Consider the following 21,460-nt stretch of genomic DNA (forward strand, 5'->3'; position numbering starts at 1 on the left):
GAGAGAGAGAGAGAGAGAGAGAGAGAGAGAGAGAGAGAGAGAGAGAGCGCTCATATGAGCAACTAACAGCACTGGAAAGCTCTAGAACAAAAAGAAGCACACACATAAGAGAAGTAGATGGCAGGAAATAATCAAATCAAGGGCTGAAACCAATAAATTAGAAACAAAGGGAACAATACAAGGAATCAATGAAACAAAGAGTTGGCTCTTTGAGAAAAATCAAGAATAGAGAAACCCTTATTCCATCTAACTATAAGACAGAGAGAGAATATCCAAATTAACAAAATAAGAAACAAAGTGGACAAAATAACAAGACGTCAAGGAAATCTGGATAATCATAAAGACATACTTTAAAAACACATACTTCAAAATATTGAAAAATCTAAAAGAAATGGACAATTTTCTTTATTGATACCATTAACCAAAGTTAAATCAAGATCAGATAATTTAAGTAGACTTGTTGTGGGCATAGAGGTCCTTGTATTCACAGAGAAGCACTAAGAGATCCAGGAATGTTAATCACACAGGAGGGTCCCTCAATGGAGGAATAAAATTAAATACCTGCATCTTATCCAGAACACTGAGAGTGAAGATTGTTTACAACTTGTTCAACTTTTTGCTATCTGAAGGGACAGACCTCCTTCAAATTCCCTAGAATTTGATTATCCCAGATCCCTGCCTCTAGAACATTATCCATCCTTAGAGGAGATGTTATGAGTACTTTATGGCCTGATGACCTCTTTGCTATCAGTCAGAGACCACATTAAATTCTAGGCCTTTTAGCTATAGAACCCACCCTCACATCACATGTACCTTGTAAAAGAGTTTCTATGTAGTCACATCTTAAGCTTTTGTGTGTGTGTGTGTATGTGTGTGTGTGTTTAACTGGAATTGAACTGATTGATGCTTAGAAACTTTTTCTCAAATTGTACTGTGTTTTAAATATGCTGACAATTAACCAACTGGCACTAGACTCCCCAGAGTCTGATCTAGGTAGTCTAAGTCAATTTACACAGGGTTTTTATTCTTACCTTTTTGTGGGTTTTGCTTCCTTATCTGGATACCTTCAGGAACCACCTCATAGAACTATAATCACTAGTGAAATAGAAGTAGTTATTAAAAGTTTTCCAACCAAAAGAAGCTCAGGGACAGATGGTTTTAGCACGAAGTTCTACCAGACTTTCACAGAAGAGTTAATGTCAATACTCCTTAAATTATTCCACAAAACAGAAACAGAAGCAACATTACCCAGTTCATTTTATGAGGCCACAGTCACCCTGATACCGTAAACACATAACGACATAACATATAAACAAAATTACAGGCAATTTCTCTGATGAACATACTAAAAATACTCAATATAATAAAAAACTGAATCCAAGAACACATGGATGTAAAAATACTCAATATAATACTTGCAAACTGAATCCAAGAACATACCAAAAAGCTCATCCACTATGATCAATAGACTCATCCCAGAGATGTAGGGATGATTAAATATAAAAAAATCAATAAGTATAATCCATCATATGAACAAACTGAAAGACATAACAAAATCACATGATCATCTCTTTAGATGCAGATAAGCCTTTGGCAAAATACAGCACCTTTATGATAAAAGACTTAGAGACATTAGGGATACAAGGAATATACCTAAACATAATAAAGGCATTTTATAACAAGCCCATAGTCAATATCAAATTAAATGGAGAGAAACTCAAAGTAATTATACTAAAATCAGGAACAAGACAGTGTCCACTTTCTCCATATCTATTCATTATAGTATTCAGCATCTTAGCTAGATCAATAAGACAACTAAAAGAGATCAAGGGGATACAAATGGGAAAAGAAGAAGTCCAAGTATTGTCATTTGCAGATGATATGATAGCATACATAAGTGACCTTAAAAATTCCTACAGCTGATAAACACTTTCAGCAAGGTGGCTGAATACAAGGTTAACTAAGAAAACAAAAACAAAACAAACAAACACTCTCAGTAGTCCTCTTATGTACAGATTGAAAAAGAAATCAGGAAAACAAAAACCTTTACAACAGCCTCAAATAATATATAATATCATGGGGGTTACTCTAAGCAAGCAAGCGAATGACTTGTATGATAAAAACATCAAGTCTTTGAAGAAAGAAATTGAAGAAGATATCAGAAGATGGGAAGGTTTTCCATGTTCATGGATTGGTAGAATTAACATAGTAAAAATGGCTATCCAACCAAAAGCAATCTACAGATTCAATGAAATCCTCATCAACATTCCAACACAATACTTCATAGATCTTGAAAGGACAATTCTCAACTTCATACGGAAAAACAAAACAAAACTGGCGAAAAAAACATAAACAAAAACAGGATCGCTAAAACAATCTTCAACAACAAAAGAACTATTGGAGGTCTCATTATTCCCAATTTCAAGTTGTACTACAGAGCTATAGCAATAAAATCTGCATGGTATTGGCATTAAAAACAGACATGCTTATCAATGAAACTGAATTGAAAACTCAAACATAAATCCGCACACACATAGGGACCTGATTGTTGATAAGGAAGCCAGAAATAAACATTGGAAGAAAGATTGCATCTTCAATAGATGGTACTGGTCAAACTAGATGTCTGCATGTAGAAAAATGCAAATAGATCCATGCTATCACCCTGCACAAAACTCAACTCCAAGGGTATCAAAGACCTCAACATAACTAGATTGACTGATACTGAGAGAAGAGAAAGTGGAGAATAGCCTTGAATGCACGGGCACAAGAGATGGCTTCTGAATAGAATATCAGTAGCCCAGGCACTAAGATCAACAATTAATAAACAATTCATGAAATTGAGAAGCGTGTGTAAGGCAAAGGACATATCAATCTGACAAAGTCACAGCCTACAGGATGGGAAAATTTTTTTTTAAAAGCTAACTCCCCATTTGATAAAGGACTAATATAAAAATATAGAAAGAACTCAAGAAACTAGACATAAATAAACCAAATAATCTAATTAAAAATGGGGGAACAGATCTAAACAGAGAATTCTCAATAGAGGAAACTCAAATGACTGATAAACACTTCAATAAATGTTCAGCATCCTTAATCATCAGGGAAATTTGCTTTAGATAGGGTTTCATTGCTGTAAAAAGACACCATCATCATGGCAACTTTTAAAAAGGAAAACATTTAATTGGGACTGGTTTACAGACTTAGTCCACTATCATCATGGTGGGGACCATGGCAACAAGCTGGAGTAACTATGAATTCCACATCTTGATCCTCAAGTAGCACAAAGAGGCTGTGTGCCACAATGGGCGTAGTTTGAGCATTGGAGATCTCAAAACCTGTCCTCACATTGACACACTTCTTCCAACAAGATCACACTTACTCCTCCTGATAGTCTATGGGCCAAGCATTCAAATACATAAATCTAGGGGCCATACCCATTTAAACGACCACAAAACGCAAGTCAAAACTATTTTGAGATTCCATCTTAAACTTGTCAGAATGACTAAGATCAGTAACACAAGTGACAGCTCATGCTGATGAGGATGTGGAGCAAGGGGAATGCTCCTCCATTGTTGGCAGGAGTGCAAACTTGTACCGTCACTATGGAAATCAATATGGCAGTTCCTCCGAAAGTTGGGACTCTATCTACCTCAAGATCGGAAAGAATATATTTCAATGTTGTTGAAGGAAAATGAAAAATTTAGCTTTCCAAATTTGCTATGACAACTAGCATTTCAAATTTTTGTTGGAATGTTTTTTTTTTTTTGCTTTTGTATTGTTTTTGCCAATAATTGGGTAAGGTGGTGTAATACTTCAATACGTGTATATAATTAGGATAATAGGAAAAAATCCATCACTTCAAACATTTATTAATTTTTGGTGTTGAAAACTTCGTTCAAAATCCTTTTAATTGGCCCAAAGAACAGACTAAGTAGGGCTCATAGGGCCTTACAAAGATTGAAGAGACAATCATGAACCTGGTATGGATCTGAGCTAGGTCTTCTGCATATACATGATGGGTATGTAGCTTGGTGTTCTCATGGAACTCCTAATATTGGGAATGGCAGTGTCTCTGACTCCTTTGCCTATACTTGGGATTCTTTTCCTCCTATTGGGTTGCTTCATCCAGCCTTGATATGAGGGATTGTGCTTGCTTAGTCTTATTGTAACTTGTTATGCCTCATTCAGAGGCCTGCCTGCTATCTTTCTCTCCTCCTCCTCCTCTTCTTTCTCCTCCTCCTCCTCCTCTTCCTCCTCCTCCTCCTCCTCCTCTTCCTCTTCCTTCTTGTTCTTCTAAAGGAAATGGAGGCTGTGTGGTGGGAGGGGAAACAGCAGTCAGGATGTAACGTATGAGAGAAGAATTTTTAAAAATCCTTCTAAATGTTTTGAATTACCTGGTTAATTGCTGCTGACTGTGGAAATCCTGACGATCTCTATGGCATTAGACGTTATTTCTCCCACCTGCCTGCACTACCTACCTGTCAATCATTCTCCTCCCATACCCAGGACTGAAAAATTTTGAGGCAAAAAAAAATGATTTGTCAAAGGGGAAAATGTGAAGAAGTTGGGTTCTGATCCCAGCTCTGCCATTAGGAACTTTACTGTAACTTTATAAAAGTTACCTAATTTCAAATGTTGTCATCTTAATCTGTCAACAATTAGAGACAATAGTTCTTAACTAGTGGGGATCAATGGTTAAATAAAAAAGCACTACATCTTTTTCCTTTGTATTCCTGGAACTAAAAATGCATGGGAAAGAAATGAGTCAACAGCCAGGCACACGCTGCAAGATGCACATTCCAGGAGAGTGGAACATTGCTGTACAAATTTTCAGCAAACTCGGTTGTGAACCTGGAATTGTGCCTACATCACATTGTATGACTTACATGATTCTCTGAATTCCAGTCTTGGAAAAAATATATTTCACTGTTGTTGAAGGAAAATGAAAAATTTAGCTTTCCAAATTTTCTATGACAACTAACATTTCAGGAATGTAGATATAAATCTTAATATTAAGAATTTTATACCTTTACTCATATCCTAAATAACATGGAATGTATTTTTGACTGTCCTCATTTCCTATATTTCTTTTTTTTCAGGTTGTCCAGTGAAGTGGTTCCAGCAAGTGAGTCTGTTGAGATGGAATCATTTATTTGTATGAGGTAGTGTTCTAGGAAGACTGTTTTAAAGTGTTGCCAGCATGATTGGATATCAAGTAACATCATCAAACAAATAAAAATGTTTTGACTGAACTACTCCTGGTGAATCATGGCCTTCCCTCATTCTCCCCTAGGGACTACAGTTTGATTTTTCCCCCCACATTTTGTTTCTCATAACAAAAGTGCAATTGGCACATATTTTGTGTTTAATTCCATAATTAAAATTTGTTTTGTTTGGGGGAATCTGGAGACAGTCTTTAGTTTTTCGAGACAGGGTTTCTCTGTGTAGCCCTGGCTGTCCTGGAACTCACTCTGTAGACCAGGCTAACCTCGAACTCGCGAACTCAGAAATCCGCCTGCCTCTGCCTCCCAAGTGCTGGGATTAAAGGCGTGCACCACCACTGCCCGGCTTGGAGACAGTCTTACATCTTGATTGAGGCACAATGAACCACTGGATATAGATGCTTGCAGACAGCATCTTGAATGGACCCTGTACTGTACCCAACTCAAGCGGTTAGGTTCAAAGCATGGAATCTCACTCAGGAGAGAAGCAATGAGCAGGAGAATGGAGCAATACAGACAAGACCATAGAGCACCTGAAAACAGAAACAAACGACAAATATTGTGGAAATATAAGGAAGATGACTCTGAGGACTGTGACATGGCTGATTAAAGGGTCACATCAAGATCACGGAGACCTGTGGTGGTGATTATTATTATGTGCCCCTGTGGCAAGGCTAATGCACAAGTTGTTTAATCACTAATCTCGATGTTGCTGTGAGATTACCTGACAGACTTGAGGAGTACTTGCGATCAACTGATTTTAGGTGGACCTCTTCCATCTTGTGAAGGTCTCCACAGGCAAGTTAAGAAGAAAGGATTCTGTGTCAGGACTGTAACATAGAAATTCTTTCTGAGTTTGTAGCCTGCTGGTCTGTATTCATTTCAGACTCAAGACTATAGTATTGTTTTAGTTGGGGTTTCCATTGCTGTGAAGAGATGCCATGACCACAACAACTCTTATAAAGGTGATCATTTAAGTGGGTCTGGTGTACAGTTTCATAGGTTCGGTCCATTATCATCATGGTGGGAAGCATAGCATCATGTAGGCAGACTTGGGGCTGGAGGACATGAAAGTCCTACATTTTGATCTGAAGGCACCCAGGAGAAGAATGTCTCTTCTGCACTGGGTGGAGTTTGAGCACTAGGAGTCCTCAAAGCCCACCTACACAGTGACACTCTTCCTCCAACAAGGCCACACCTCCTAATAGTAGCATTTCCTATGGGGCAAGTATATTCAAACCACCACAGGTATCAACTCTCACTTTGAGTTATATCACCCCCAACTGTGTGAATCAAATTCTCAAAATATCCATCTTCTCTCATTCCACTCCTTCTTTTCATCCTCTCCCTCCCTTCTCCTTTCTCCATATTCTTCTTCACTGGCTCTTGGTAATAAGGACAGATTCCCCTCTCTTAGCACTTTTCCTTTTCCATTCCTGAGTTTAGAAGATCCTGTTGAGCTGGAAAGTCATACTTAAATCTCCAAGAACCCACCAATCTACACCCTGAAGGAAACTGGAGATGTTTGTGTTTTTCTTCAACCAGAACTCCTTAAGAACATTACCCTACTAGCTGCTATATGGGGTTATGTCCATAAAACCCATAGTGAGTTAAGAACTTATATATGAAAGGAACAGTGGAATTCAACACAGTCAACACTGATAGAGGAACAAGCATGAGAGAGAGGGAAAGGGAGGATGGCCACAAAGTGTAGCTTAATGAGTAGGGTCTATATGTGGGCCACTGAGATAAATGACACTGGGATGTCTGAGAGACTATGCAGTGGGGTTATGTATTTATTAGCTGGGTGCCAGGGGATATACTAGATCCACGAATTGCAATGGTCCATTGATTTTAAGAATGTTGCATTATTCACAGGTTTTTCACATCACAGTAATAAACACATGCACTGGAGTACCGTCTTGTGAATTTTTAACAGAAAAGCAAGATAACTCATAGAAATTTTGTACCAAGAAGCATTGCTTTTTAAAAATCACAGTCTTTGCCTTTTTACCCCCATCTCTTTTGTATAATAAATATTGAATTCAATTTCTTGATCAAAGGATTCTCTTTGCTCATCCACTTTGCTCCAAGGTTTACAGTCTTATTGTATACCCTGTACCAACTGTTTAAGGGCCAAGACCTGGTAATAGATGCTTGGTCCTTGCTCCAGGGCCTCTCCTGCTGAGGTCATCTTCAATGAGTCTGTGCTTATTCCTTGGAGTTCTATTCTCTGTCTACACAGGGGTCCTGCTCCTGATTACTGGGCCTTGGATGTTTCTAGTTCTATAAGCTTACCCTAATTTCTCATCTGCAAAGGAATAAACAGCTTGCGAATGTCCATGACGAATTTGAAGATGCCCAGTTGTACTCTCTAACTTGTCCTCAACTGCTGATACTTCAGTCACATTATTCTTTACATACGCACTTGTCTAGTACATATTGTTACACATTTAAGAAAACAGGCAATGTACATACACAAAGATGGCAGATGGCACGTAAGTTCCCAAGGAGACAGAAAAGAGAAGGACATATAGAATAAGAAAAGACCTGGAAAGATGAATATCTAGAATGAAAAATGTGTGAATGTGTGCGGGGAAGTTTGGTGGGCAAGTAAACAGAGTGATGAGCAGAGAACTGAGGAGGCACTGAGCTAGGAAAACTTGCTCTACCATCAGCCCTGCCTGCAGGAAGGAGCAGGAGAAACTAGGGCATCACCTTTCCTTTCTTTTCTCTTTTATTAACCAGTAAACTCCCTTTGCTCCAAATAGAGCCAATTGTATTTCTAAAGACCATTTCCATTTGTATGACTGGAGAAAATCACTGAGAATTCTAGTAGTGTGGCTTCCAATTATAGGAAGGAATTAGATGGAAGTAATTTACAAGCAAACTACTTCCTTCCCAAGTCACCAGGTTTTATTTTTTTTAAAAATGCCATTTGCAAATATTTCCCTCTTGTCATATAATCTCCAACCATACTTTCAAAAGACCATCCTTTGAAAATTTTGTTTTCAATTTGTTTTTTGTTTTGTTTTTGCTTTTAAAATGTAACCATGATTTTTGATACCAGACCTGGTAGCCCTCTGCTGTATATGTGTTGGTGGTCTCATATCAGCTGATGTATGCTGCCTGGTTGGTGGCCCAGTGTCTGACAGATCTTGGGGGGTTTAGGTTATTTGAGACTGCTGGTCCTTCTATAGGGTTGCCCTCCTCCTCAGCTTCTTCTAGCTTTTCCCTAATTCAACCACAGGGGTCAGCAGCTACTGTCCATTGGTTGGGTGTAAATATCTGCATCTGACTCTTTCAGCTGCTTGTTGGGCCTTTTGGAGGGCAGTAGTGATAGGCCCCTTTTTTTGAGGACACCATAGCCCCAGTAATAGTGTCAGGCCTTGGAGCTTCTCCTTGAGCTAGATCCCAATTTGGGCCTGACACTGGACCTCCTTTTCCTCAGGCTCTTCTCCATTTTTATCCCTGCAGTTCTTTCAAACAGGAACAGTTATGAGTCAGAGTTTTGACTGTGGGATGGCAACACCCTCCCTCATTTGATGCCCTGTTTTTCTGCTGGAGGTGGACTCTGTAAGTTCCCTCTCCCCACTGTAGGGCATTTCATCTAAGGTCCTTCCCTTTGAGTCCTGATAGTCTCTCACCTCTGAGGTCTCTGGAGGGTTCTACATCTACATTCTGGAGGGTCCCCCCACCTCCTACCTCCTGAAGTTGCCTGTTTCCATTCTTTCTGCTGACCCTCAGGGTTTCAGTACTTTTCCCTCACCCAATACCTGATCATTCTCCTTTTCCCCTCCCTGTCTCCTTTCCCACCCAGGTCCCTCCCTCCCTCCCTTTTTCCCTCCCTCCCTCCCTCCCTCCCTCCCTCCCTCCCTCCCTCCCTCCTCACTCCTGTGATTGTTTTCTTTTCCTTCCCAAGTGGAACTGAGGTGTCCTCCCTTGGGCCCTTTGGCTTGTTAACCTTTTTGAGGTCTGTGGATTGTATCTTGAGTATTCTGTACTTTTTTTTTTGGCTAATATCCACTTATTAATGAGTACATACCATGTATGTCCTTTTGGGTCTGAGTTACCTCACTCAGGATGATTTTTCTCGTTCCATACATTTGCCTGCAAAACTCAGGATGTCCTCATTCTTAATAGCTGAGTAGTATTCCATTGTGTAAATGAACCACATTTTCTGTATCCATTCTTCTATTGTAGGACATCTGGGTTGTTTTCTGCTTCTGGCTATCACAAAGTCTCTATGAACATAGTGAGACACGTGCCCCTGTAGCCTGGTGGGGCATCTTTTGAGTATATGCTCAAGAGTGGTATAGCAGAATCTTCAGGTAGATCTATTTCAATTTTCTGGGGGAATTTATAAATTGATTTCCAGAGTGGTTGTACCAGTTTGCATTTCCACCAGCAATGGAGGAATGTTCATTTTTCTCCACATCCTCATCAACATGTGCTGTCACCTGGGGGTTTGATCTTGCCATTCTGATTGATGTCAGGTGGAATCTCACTGTCATTTTGATTTGCATTTCTCTGATCACTAAGGAAAGAGACATAACCCACATCCTTTCATAAGGTATCACTATTCAGTGCTTTTTACATATATGCTTGGCATCTATCCAAGTGAGATCCACACAGAAAGCAGAACATGGCTGTGAAAGGTGATACTTAGGGTTTTATTGCTGTGAAGAGACACCATGACCAAGGCAACTCTTATAAAGGCAAACATTTAATTGGGACTGGCTTAGAGATTCAGAGGTTCTGTCCATTATTGTCATGGTGAGAAGCCTGGTAGCATGCAGGCAGACATGGTGCTGGAGAAGGAGCTGAGAGTTCTACATCTCGATCCAAAGACAGCAGAAGGAGACTGTGCCACTCTGGGCATAGCTTGATCATAGGTGTCCTCAAAGCCCATCCCCACATGACACACTTCCTCCAATAAGGCAACACCTCCTTATAGTGCCATTTCCCATGGGCCAAGGATTCAAACACTATGGGGGCCATATCTATTCCAACCGCCATAGGTGGGTTGGGCCCAGGATCCCAAATCTGTTGATTCAGAAACACCACTCATCTAATTTGGGGGCATTTCAGGAGATGTCTTTCTGTGACTTTTTTACTTATGCCTCTATTTAGGCAGCTGTAACCACTCAGGTGACATCGGACTCTGTTATTCATCTAGTAGGCTGAGTCAAGTTTCCCTGTGAAATGTGAAATTAGAGCAGTCTCCCAGTCTCTACTCACTGTGGGTACAGTAGTGATTTTGAATGCAAAGTCCTCTATTGGAGCCTGGAATTGAGACTTTTCCTCCTTAGTTAACTATGGAACGGGGACCTGAATACAGTAAAAGGTGTATACACACAGGTGGGAGAATGGTGGGATCTGTCTTTTATTAAAGTGCTTTGCATACTGACTACATTGTCCCTCAGAGACTGAGGATTCCATGAGGGAAGGAATAGTTTCCTACTGATCTTTGTATTGCTGCCAGCCCTCGTCTGGAGCAGGTGCTTTGAAAGGTCTTGCCAAATTAAATTGGAAAAAGGGAGCAGAGGGCAGTCTAGAATTGAATCACACTCCAGCACACCTGCTTTTGTGTCTGTAGGAAACATTTTTTAGTGTTATGATTAAAGGTTTATTTTTCTTGTGTATGATTTGAAAATTAAATCTACACCAACTTCTCGACTGTTGCTTTAAGCCTGAACATTGTTCTCTCAGAAACGATTTAAAGCATCTATCTGTACAAACACCTGGGCTGGACACATGCACATTTCTTGTATGTTTAGTTACTTTCTGTTTCCTGTCAATATTATGGGGTATTATTTTCCATAATTATGTAAGTTTTAATATCTTATTCATTAACATTCTAATATTAGATATTCTTTCTTTACAGAATACTCCCCAGGATGGGATTTTCTTTCTTTTTCAGGTGAGGAAGCTGAAGTTCTCATGGGGAAGGAAAATCAGATAATTCTCAGGGCACATGCTAGGAAGGGAACTAGAATGTTTTCTGAATGCGGGAGTCTTGCTTCTTTGCTCCAAGACCCTCCTAAGCCTAGGCCAGCACAGTTATCTCTTTCCGTATCATTCCTTTATTTGCAGCATCAAAGAAGCATTTACCGTGGTTTTCATTTTTTATTGTTGTTCAAAGCCAGGTTGCTTTGAACAGATCCATGAACAGGTAGGTTACTGACTTGGAGGAACTACAAAGAATAGAGTTATATTCATCCACAGGGCTGAGACACTTTGTGTTGAGGGAGAATGTTTTGTAAAGAAACAAAGACAGTACTATATCCCTTTCCTGCCTGGCTCCTTTGGAGTTGTTTCCCTGAACCATGTAGACCAGGTGGATTATCTAGAATCTGTATCTATCATCACGGTATCTCTGTGATGGTGTGACAAATGCCAGGGTGTGCGAGATGTACATAGATGGCAGGTGTCCAACCTCACCGGATTCCTATTGTCGAGCTGCTTAGTCCCTTCCCTATTTAGAGTTTAGCTCTTGGACCACAAGCAGTACAGTCCCCAGTCCACTGTCAGCACTTCCAATGCACAGATCCCACTGGAGGCCTACTGATTCAGAACCCACGTTTGATTTAACAAAATCTCTTGTGACACTTAAGCTCATTAAAGTTCAATGTAATTAGGCTAAACTAGCCTTTTCAGCATTCTCAGCCTGTTTTCCTGAAATTCTATTCTTGCCTTGCTTAGAAAAATATGTACACACACACACACACACACACACACACACACACTTCATCCTTAATTACTCTGATGATATTATTCTAATGTGTAATTATACCTTAGGGCTTTTGCTGACCTACTATTGGGCTTTGGATTGACATTCAATTAGTTAAATCGGTTACTTCTAATTATAAATATGTTTCATATATTTACTTGAGGACGCAAACTTCATTTTATTAAATATTCGTGCTCACACAGTTCCTTGTATGTAAATGCTTGATAAACTGAAGGTTGGGCCATGACTAAAAGATGGAATGAACACTTAGAAATCTAGGTGGCAAATTTCTTAAAGACAAGGATAGACAGGATCTTAGTTATTTTTAAAATAAGAATACTAAAAAAAAAGTATTAGTAATTGTTGTTGGTAATTTGTATATGTAAGGAGACTAATCCCAGGAAATGATTCTAGACTCTAGAATAGCAGTTTACAATCTGTGGGTCCCGTGCAACCCCTTTGGGGGTCGAACCACCCTTTCACAGGAGTTGCTAAAGACCATTGAAAAACACATATTTTATTTAATAGTAGCAAAATTACAGTTATAAAGAGGCAATGAAAAAATTTTACGGTTAGGATTCACCACAACATGAGGAACTGTATTAAAGGGTGGCTGCATTAGGAAGATTGAGAACCACTGCTGTATAGAGTCTAGAGAATAGAAACGGTAGCAAAGGAAACAAACGGGCAACTTTATGCATTGCTTCTTACCTCAGCCAACTATCAAAACATCCTGCCAACTGGTATAAATTGAATTCTGAAATTTAAATACCTCTCTTAAGTGCAACAGCTAGTGTCAGAGTGCCACAATTTTGGTGTGTAACCAGCAGCAATTGTGTTCACAGGAGTGTTCTGCAGTGATTGACTGGTGGAAGAGTTAAGAATCTCTATAATACAGAGTCTATATAGTAAATTTCAACACACACACACACACACACACACACACATACACACACACCTTGTTTTCGGTTTCTTTTTGTTGTTGTTTTGTTTTTATGTTTTTTCGTTTGTTTGTTTGTTTGTTTTTGCGCATCCGAAACTTTGTGGCTGCTGAAGAACAAGCTTTTGTTCTACATTTTCGATCAGACTGGGTAGGAACAATGAAATGAAATCTACTTCCAGGCCCTGGTCTCTTTCCGCTCTCGGAACGCATGTGCGAGGTCTTTCAGATGCAGAGGGGACCAGAGAGGGACGGACACACGGCCCAGCAGTTGCCAGGCAACGCCCGCTGAAGGAGTCCCAGCGTAAAAAAGGTCCGGGAGAAGTGTCAGCGGCCAGGAGTGGGACCCTGCAGCGCATTCTTTCCTTGCCGGCGGCCGTCCCCGCGGCTGGCGGGTTAGGGCAGGGGAAATGTTGCAGGAGGAGTCGGACCTGTCTCTCATCATTGCCCAGATAGTCCAGAAACTCAAGGGCTCCAATTTATATGCTCAGCTGGAACGGCAGGCCTGGGTAAGCGGGGCTGATGGGAAGCTATGGAGACCGGGAGGCCGCAGGATGACCTGTCTGCCACACTGCCTTCACCCAAGCCAGAGATCTCTGCTCTCTCCACCCCTTTCTGCTGTTTTAAACCCTTTCCTGAGCCTTGCATCTTGTTTGCTCAGACTCAGGCATGAGGCAATTGTATTTTATTAAAGATGGGTGGGGCGCATCACGCCCGTCTTCAGGCCAGAGAATGGCCAAGGCTTCTCATTCGTTTATCTATTCTTATAGTCATATAAGGGACCTTTTTTTTTTTTTTCTTTTTTTAAGATGTTGGACTCAAGAGCGGCATGCCTTCCTTCTCTTTTACTGTCTCGTGAATGGATTGGGACCACATGTGCCTTTTTTCTAATGTGCCACTTTGTTGCACTTTACTCTTCCTACAGTGATTTCCATGTGCCCACCTAGCGTTTATTGAATTCATTTAAACAGACTAGGCACTGCGAATAGACAGAATAACCAGGAGATCTTTACTACATGAGAATGTAGTGTAAATGGAATCCTACAGTACCTAAACTTTTGTGGATGCTTCTGGCCCCATTAGGATTTTGGGATCCATCCAAACTTGGTATTTAATAGTTATATTCCTTCTAATTGCTGGATAATATTCCATTGCTTGGAAGCCTGGCCATTAGCTTCTCTCTTTAGTACTTACCTGATGGATATTAGGTTGTTTAGAGATTATGGATAATGCCAATATGCATATTCTGTGACTTTAACTTACGGGTTGTGTTGAAAACATATTGTTTAGTTTTCAAATTTGGGGAGATCTTTCCAGTTTTGTCCTTTTGTTGATTTCTAGTTTAACTCCAGGATGGAGAAAACTTATGTTATGTTAATTCTTTAAATTTTGTTGAAGTAGTTTTTATTTTTAAGATTCATAATTTGCTTTCTCTTCTTGAAATCTCACGTGTACTTAATAAGCATCTTTTTTTTCCATGTCAGTTAAGTCAAGTAGATTGAAAGTTTTGTGTTCTATATCTTTACTGAGAGTGGTATGTGATGGTTAATCTTGTTTGTCAACTTGAAACACCTGAGAGGAGGAAAGCTTAATTGAGAAATTGATCCCCTAAGCATCTTCTGTGGACATATGCATGGGACATTTTCGTGATTCCTAATTGAAATAGGATGGATGCCCAAGCCCACTGTGGGTGATACCATCTCTAGGCAGGTAAGCCTGGGCTCTAAAGAAAGGTACTGAATGATGAGCCTGGGGGCAAGCCAGACAGCAGTGTTCCTCCATGATCTCTGCCTTAGTTTCTTCCTTGAGTTGTGGCTCTGGCTTTTCTCAATGATAAGCTGTAATTTGTAAGACAAATTAATTCTTTCTCAAGTTGTTTTTGGGCAGTGTTTTAACATAGCAACAAAAAGCAAAGCAAAATATGGTGCTTCTGTTAGCATATATAAGTCAGGGGTGAAGCAAACTCTGAGGTTTTCACTGTTACCTACCTTACACCCTAGACTGCAGATTCCTCTCCTGAACGTGTATTACCTTTGCTTAGAGTCTTGGAGCATAGAGAAATTGTCTCAATATTTCTGTTACCTCTCAGCTTCAAAAATCTCTGTCTATGTGTCCCTTTCCAAGCAATAGGCTGCTTTAGTCTGTGCTAGGATCATGATAGGTGTGAGAGCTCCTGATTCTACACTATTCATTCATCTGCCTTATCTGCGCAGGGTCCTTCTTCCCCCTGACTTTCATCTTTCTCCTCTGTTTTGCAACCAAACTCTGCCTTGTATCTGTGGTGGATGTATGAGATAGACACACCTGCTCTGGTGTCTGCTAACCTCTCTGCATTGGTGTGGGGTCCTAGGCCCAAGAGAATTTATTTTTTCAATCTGTCCACAAGGCAGAGAGCTCTTACGGCTATTCTAAACCAGGGAGTTATTGCCTGAAATTTTAAATAGAGAGTGACTGACATTGCTTGTTATTTAGGGCCGTTGCCTCAGGAGAATTTGGTTGATGTAGCAATTTTATGCTTGTTTTTACATATTTAGCCAGCAGAAGGTGCTCCATGCAGATTCCTATGAGACCCTGGTAGAGGCTTATGGGAAAGGGCACAAGATGAAAGTGGATTCCTTCTCTGTTGTACTCTGGGATACTCTAGACTGGTGTGCTAATTAGTCTGTATACTATGTACCTAACCTCTGTGGTTATCTGGATTATAGCTCACATATGGAAAGTTTAAAAGTTAACATCCACATAGCAGAAACTGTACCATATTTCTCTTTTTTGGAGTATGGGTTACCTCACTCATGCTTATTCTTTTTTTCTAGTCACATCTACCTGCAAATTTTATAATTCTGTTTTTCTCAACAGCTGAGTAATATTTTATTGTGTGAATAAACTGCATTTCCGTTATCCATTAGTCAGTTGCGGGACATGTGGGCTGTTTCCCACTTTAGGGTAGTAGGAATAGAGGAGCAAGGAGCATCGATGAGCAAAGCCTGTGTAGTAGGATGTAGACTCCTTTAACTAGATGCTCAAAGAGTAGCAGAGCTGAATCATAAGATAGATCGATCCCCAGCTTCCTGAGAAACCACCACATCGACTTCCATAGTGGCTGTACAAGTTTGCACTTCCCTTTGAATAGAAATAAATAGATATTCCCCTTCCCCTGCATCTGTGCTGTCATTTGTTTATTGATCTTGGCCATTCGGACTGAGGGAAAATGGAATATCAAAGTAGTTTTAATTTGTATTTTCCTGTTGGCTAAGGATGTTGCACATTTCTGTGAATGTTTCTGAGCCCGTTGGGTTTCATCTTCTGGAAACTCTGCTTAGTTTTGTACTTCATTTTGAAATGAAGTGATTTTTTAAAAATCAGGTTTTTAGTTTTTATTCTTTCCTAGTTTTTTATACCTTTCTAGATACTAACCATTTGTAACAATTTGTAACAATTGATGAAAATAATTTTCTACTCTGTAGGCTAATGCTTTGCCAGATGATTATGTTCTTTGCCGTAGGAGAGGGTCTCCTAAGGAAGGGGAGATAGAATATATCGCTATGGTGATTAAAGGGGAAGATAGAATAGGATGATTACATAAGGAGAGGGATGAGAGAGCACAGAGAGGGACAACTAACAGCAAAGGACACTCAAAACACCAAATCGAAACCTACGCCTGTGGAAGCTTCCTAAAATATATACACATGTGAAAGAAATCTAAGTGCAGTTATCAAGTGATAGGGAGACAGTGCCCCAACTAGACATTTTAATGCCACTGAGTAAAACTTCCAGTGCCAGGAGTGGGTTAATATTGTTAAGTCATTGGTCAAAAGGGTCCGATGGACATGTCTTCACCCCCAATATCACAGGCTGTTGCCAGAGCTATTGAGTCCTCTGTACAACCTGCTCTATTGCTGAAGAAAGCCTTTGTCTGTGTTATCAGACATGGAAAATCAAGCTGGTGCCTAACGAGAAGCTTCTCTAGTATTGACTAGCATTCATGGTACCAGGAGGTATCCTGCACACTACCAAGGGAGAAAAGTAATAATATCTCTCACCTACAAACCCTGCAACCTTCAACAGTGACTTGCCTGCAAGATTATACTGGTCTAATAATGGTGTAATACTGGTGTAATAATGACACAGTGTAAAGGGTGAAACATTAAGGCTACACCATGAGGTAGAACACGTATCTGACTGTCTTAGGTAGTGTAGTTGGTTTTGTTTGTTTGTTTTGTTTTCTGTGAAGAGACACTGTCCATGGCAACTCTTATAAAAGAAAGCATTTCATGGGAACCTGTTTACAGTTTCAGAGGTTTAGTTCACCGGTATGGCAGTGTGCAGGCAGACATTGTGTTGGAGAAGTAGCTGAGAGTTCTACATTTGGATCTGCAGGCAGCGGGAAGAGACAGCCATAAGGCCTGGCTTGGGCTTCTGAACCCCAAAGCCCACCCACAGGAATATGCTTCCTCCAAAAGGTCCACATGTACTCCAGCAGGGCCACACCTTCTAATCCCGCTCAAGTAGTGCTGCTCCTTGATGAAAGCATTCAAATATATGCGACTCTGGGGGCCACTGTTATTCAAGCCACCAAATTGACACTGCTAAAGTGGTCAAGAACTGGAGTCTAGATAGGTAACAAGCCTACAGGAAAACTGTTATTCTGCTAAAAGATCATAGTAATAAAATGGTTCTTAATGACATATTACTATATTCATATAGATAAGTGTCTTCAACCCACATTAGAGTAACATCTTGCAGTAGAGGGTAATTAACACAGAGACCCACACTAGAGAATGTGCAGAGAGTAAGAGTCTTTGGAGAACTCAGGCCCATATAGGATGTCTTCATTCAATGCTCTCCCCTCAAGGCTTGGGGATCTATGTGGAAGAGAAAGATTCTAAGAGCCAGAGGTGATGAGTGATTCTAAGGAAACTGTGTCTTCCAGATACAACACAATTGATGATCACATGTACTCGCAGAGTCTGTGGTAGCATGCACAAGACTTATACAACCTCAAGTCAGGGGTCCCGTGGGGTCCCACGATTGAGAGGGGGTAAGTAAACAGAGACTTAGACCTCTAACCAAGAAGCTATCTGCAGTTGATATCCACTGGCAAAAAGAAAATCAGTTTCCCCCATAGATTGTTACTGGGTATGTCAACCATGCTCCAGGGCAGTCTCCATGCCTGGGAGCAGTTTCTTTTGAGTTTTGTGGTCTTTTGTTTTTGAGAGAGAGAAAGAACACAAAATTGGGTGAGTAGTTAGGTGAGAAGGATCTGAGAGGCATTGGGGGAAACATGATCAAAATATAGTGTATAGAAATTTTTATTTAAAATAAAACATAAAAGTAATATAACAAAAATTAATATAACAAGGTCTGGCGAGATGACGCAGCTATTCTTCCAGAGGTCCTGAGTTCAATTCCCAGAAAGCATGTGATGACTTGCTACCATCTTTAATGGGCTCTGATCCCACCTACTGGCATACAGTATACATTACAGACACAATACTCATATGCATAAATGAAACTTAAAAAAATTAATATAGCAAAAGTGAAAAAAACAAGTTTGTTTAGTGGTTGATTACTTATTGCCCCTGTGCCTCAGCCTCCCCTTCCTCCTGTGCTCTGCCAAAGGCACAATAATTGGGACATGTGGTTGTCCTTCATTGACCTTGTTTAGAATTCAGTTCATTTGGTTTTCTTAAAAGTTTTGGGGGGTGTGCAGGGGAGACAGGGTAGAATCAAAAGTTATGGTTTTATTGAGAATGACCTGCTATTGGTGAGAATTGGATATTGAAATCATTCACCATTCCTGTGTTGGGGTCAAACTGTACTTTTAATCTAACAGTGTTACTTTCATGAAATTTCCAACTAACAAGTTAAAAAAAAATCTCAATTATGATTTTGCTAAAGTAGAGCACCCATAGAAACTTCTTTCCATTTCTGCCTCCATTGTGTTCAGCCAGATGATTTCCTGTTTGTCTTGTAAAATTTGGTAAACATTTGAAAAAATCCCTACTCATTTCTTACACAAAGTTCTTTGTAATCTACACATAAATTTATTGTATAACATATGTTGTTATGTTTATTTATTGATATGCCTCTCTTTGTTACAAATAAGATTTTAATGGCAAAAATGTTATGGCTTTGTAAGTAATATATATTTTTCTCATTGTTTGTCTGTGAGTGACACTGTCTCATGGTGGCTCTGTAAGATGAAGGTTAGACAGTCTCACGGATAGGATATGAATGTTGAGTACAATTGCGTTATGAGAAAAATTGCTGTGTCATTTTTCCTATGTATTTGTCAAGTCATATAAAAAGGTATTCTCGCCTCATAAATGTTAGGGAAGTCTTATCCTTTTTTCATTTGCTATTTTCTGCAAGTGTTACAAAATTTTATTTTTTTAAACATTGGGGAGAGTTCTCCAATATAGCCTGTATTTAGGGTTTCCTGTTGGTGACTTTTTTTGTTTCTTTTTAATTAACACATGCTGTTACAATAGCTTCTGATTTATGTAAAAATTGAGTGGAACGTAGAGTCCTCCATCAATGCTCTTGTCTTACAAGTAGCTCCCTATGTTGTTAATGTGTCTCACTGCTGTGTGGTGCGTTTCATACAGATGACAAGACTGATAGACTGTTCCTCACTAGATTCTATAGTTCACATTGGGGCTCATTCCTTTTGCTGTACAGCTCTATGGGCTTCCAGCAATACATATCGTGTAAAATTTCCCGTGCCCTGTGGTACCTATCCATCCCTCCCTTGACCAGACTCCTTCTACTACTGTCCTTTTATCCCACTGTCCCGTCTCCATACTCTTCCCATTGGGAATGTCATACATTATGCCTACACAGTATCTTATCTATAATACACCAGTTCCTAGTGTCTCTTGCATGACTTGAGAGCTAATTTTTCTTCTGTTTCTTACTGTATAAATCTACCATTTTGTATACTTGCCTGCTGAACAACAATCTTGGTTTCTTTCAAGTTTTGTCTAGTGTGAATGAAGCTTCTATAAACAGTTCATGTTTATGTTTCAGGTGTGGGCATCAATCTTCAGCTCCTTTGAACAAGACAGTGATTGCTGGGTGGTTTGATAAGATTATGGTTGCTTTGCAAGAAAATGACAATTGGTCTTCCCTTGTGGCTGCGGCATGTTTTACTCTCATCAACGTTGGACGAGAATTCCCATGTCTCCCGTTTTCTCCAGCGCTAGTTACCTATGTCTGCTATGTATTGTGATAACTCACTGTGTTACTTTTTAGGTTCCTAATGGCATACCATTTCTTCGGGACAGATTTTCTAGATCAAATTGCTAGGTTTTGCATGGGATCTAGGGTACTAGGGTCTGGGATTGATTCAGAGTCTTGTTTGCATTCAGCTACTGAGTTATGCCCTGAGTGTCAAGTTTTTGGGTTTTTATCTCTCTAGTGGTGGTTTATTTATCTTCAGTTTGAAGGCTACTTCTTATACATATGGCTTTCCAAGGGGGCAGTAGTGTTGGAGGTGTTAGCCATTGTCTTTTTTCTTTTTGGCTTCTGTTGAGCTTCTGTCACCACTAAATGTATGTTGCCTCCCTCTACCTGGAAGCTTTTTAACAGTTTCTTTCTGTTTTGGGGGTTCCACCAGACTTGATGTACATTAGTAAGCTATTGTTTGGATGATCATTCATTCTGTCTGGGTCTGTGCTGGCCAATCTTTTGTTAATCTAACACAAGATCTAGTCATCTGAGAGGAGGGAGCTTCAATGGATAAAATGCCTCCATCAGATCAAGAGGTAGGCCGGCAAGCCCATGGAGTGTTTTCTTAATTAGTGATTAGCAGGGGAGGGCCCAGTCCATTGTGGGTGATTCCATCCCTGGGCTAGTGATCCTGGGTTCTGGTGTAGGGGAATGCCAAGGTGGGTGAGTAGGGGAACACCCTCATAGAAGCAGGGGAGGGGGCATGGGATAAAGGTTTTCTGGGGGTGGGGGAACCGGGAAAGGGCATAACATTTGAAATGTAAATAAAGAAAATATCCAATAAAAACCAGAATACATTATAGTTATTTAGCAAATGAGCAATAATGAAATAGTGGGATAAATAGTGGTTTCTGAATGAAGTTCTAGTTTATTCTCTAGCGATTTTTTTAAGCCTTTAAGATTAATGGGAAAAGACAAAACTGAATGTGGCATGTATTTATCATATTGGAAAGGTGAAAATGAAAGTTACTGAAAAGAAAAAAAGAAGAAAGAAAAGAATGCAGGCTGAGCAGGCCATGGGGAGCAAGACCGTAAGCCGCACCTTCCATGGCCTCTACATCAGCTGCTGCACTCCCACCCTGTTGGAGTTCCAGTCCTGACTTCCATCAGTGATCCACAGTTATGTGGAAATGTATGGCAGATAAACCGTTGCCTCTTCAAGTTGCTTTTTGTCGTGAGGTTTCATCACAGCTATAGTAACCATGTAAGATAGGGCCTATAGCCCGTTGTAAACCCAGCATCAGTTTGGGAAAACATTGCCTCATCTTTTCAAATACCAGTTCTGATTCCTTGTTCCTGGTTCTACATTAGGACTCATAGCTAAATCTCTCTCTC

General features: G+C 40.0%; 1 protein-coding gene across 1 annotated transcript in view; it reads left to right on the plus strand.

Annotated features, from left to right (window-relative positions):
* The first annotated feature begins 13,172 nt into the window (after nucleotides 1-13,172).
* The window catches only part of Tbc1d19 (TBC1 domain family member 19), a 113,112-nt gene continuing 104,824 nt past the window's right edge, over nucleotides 13,173-21,460 (plus strand). The window contains exon 1 of the mRNA XM_028765245.1: nucleotides 13,173-13,404. Within this exon, the coding sequence (XP_028621078.1) occupies nucleotides 13,306-13,404 (99 nt within the window). The 5' untranslated portion in view covers nucleotides 13,173-13,305. The remainder of the gene's footprint in view (nucleotides 13,405-21,460) is intronic.

Source organism: Grammomys surdaster, unplaced genomic scaffold, assembly GCF_004785775.1.
Source record: "Grammomys surdaster isolate TR1022 unplaced genomic scaffold, NIH_TR_1.0 150, whole genome shotgun sequence".
Lineage (NCBI taxonomy): Eukaryota > Metazoa > Chordata > Mammalia > Rodentia > Muridae > Grammomys > Grammomys surdaster.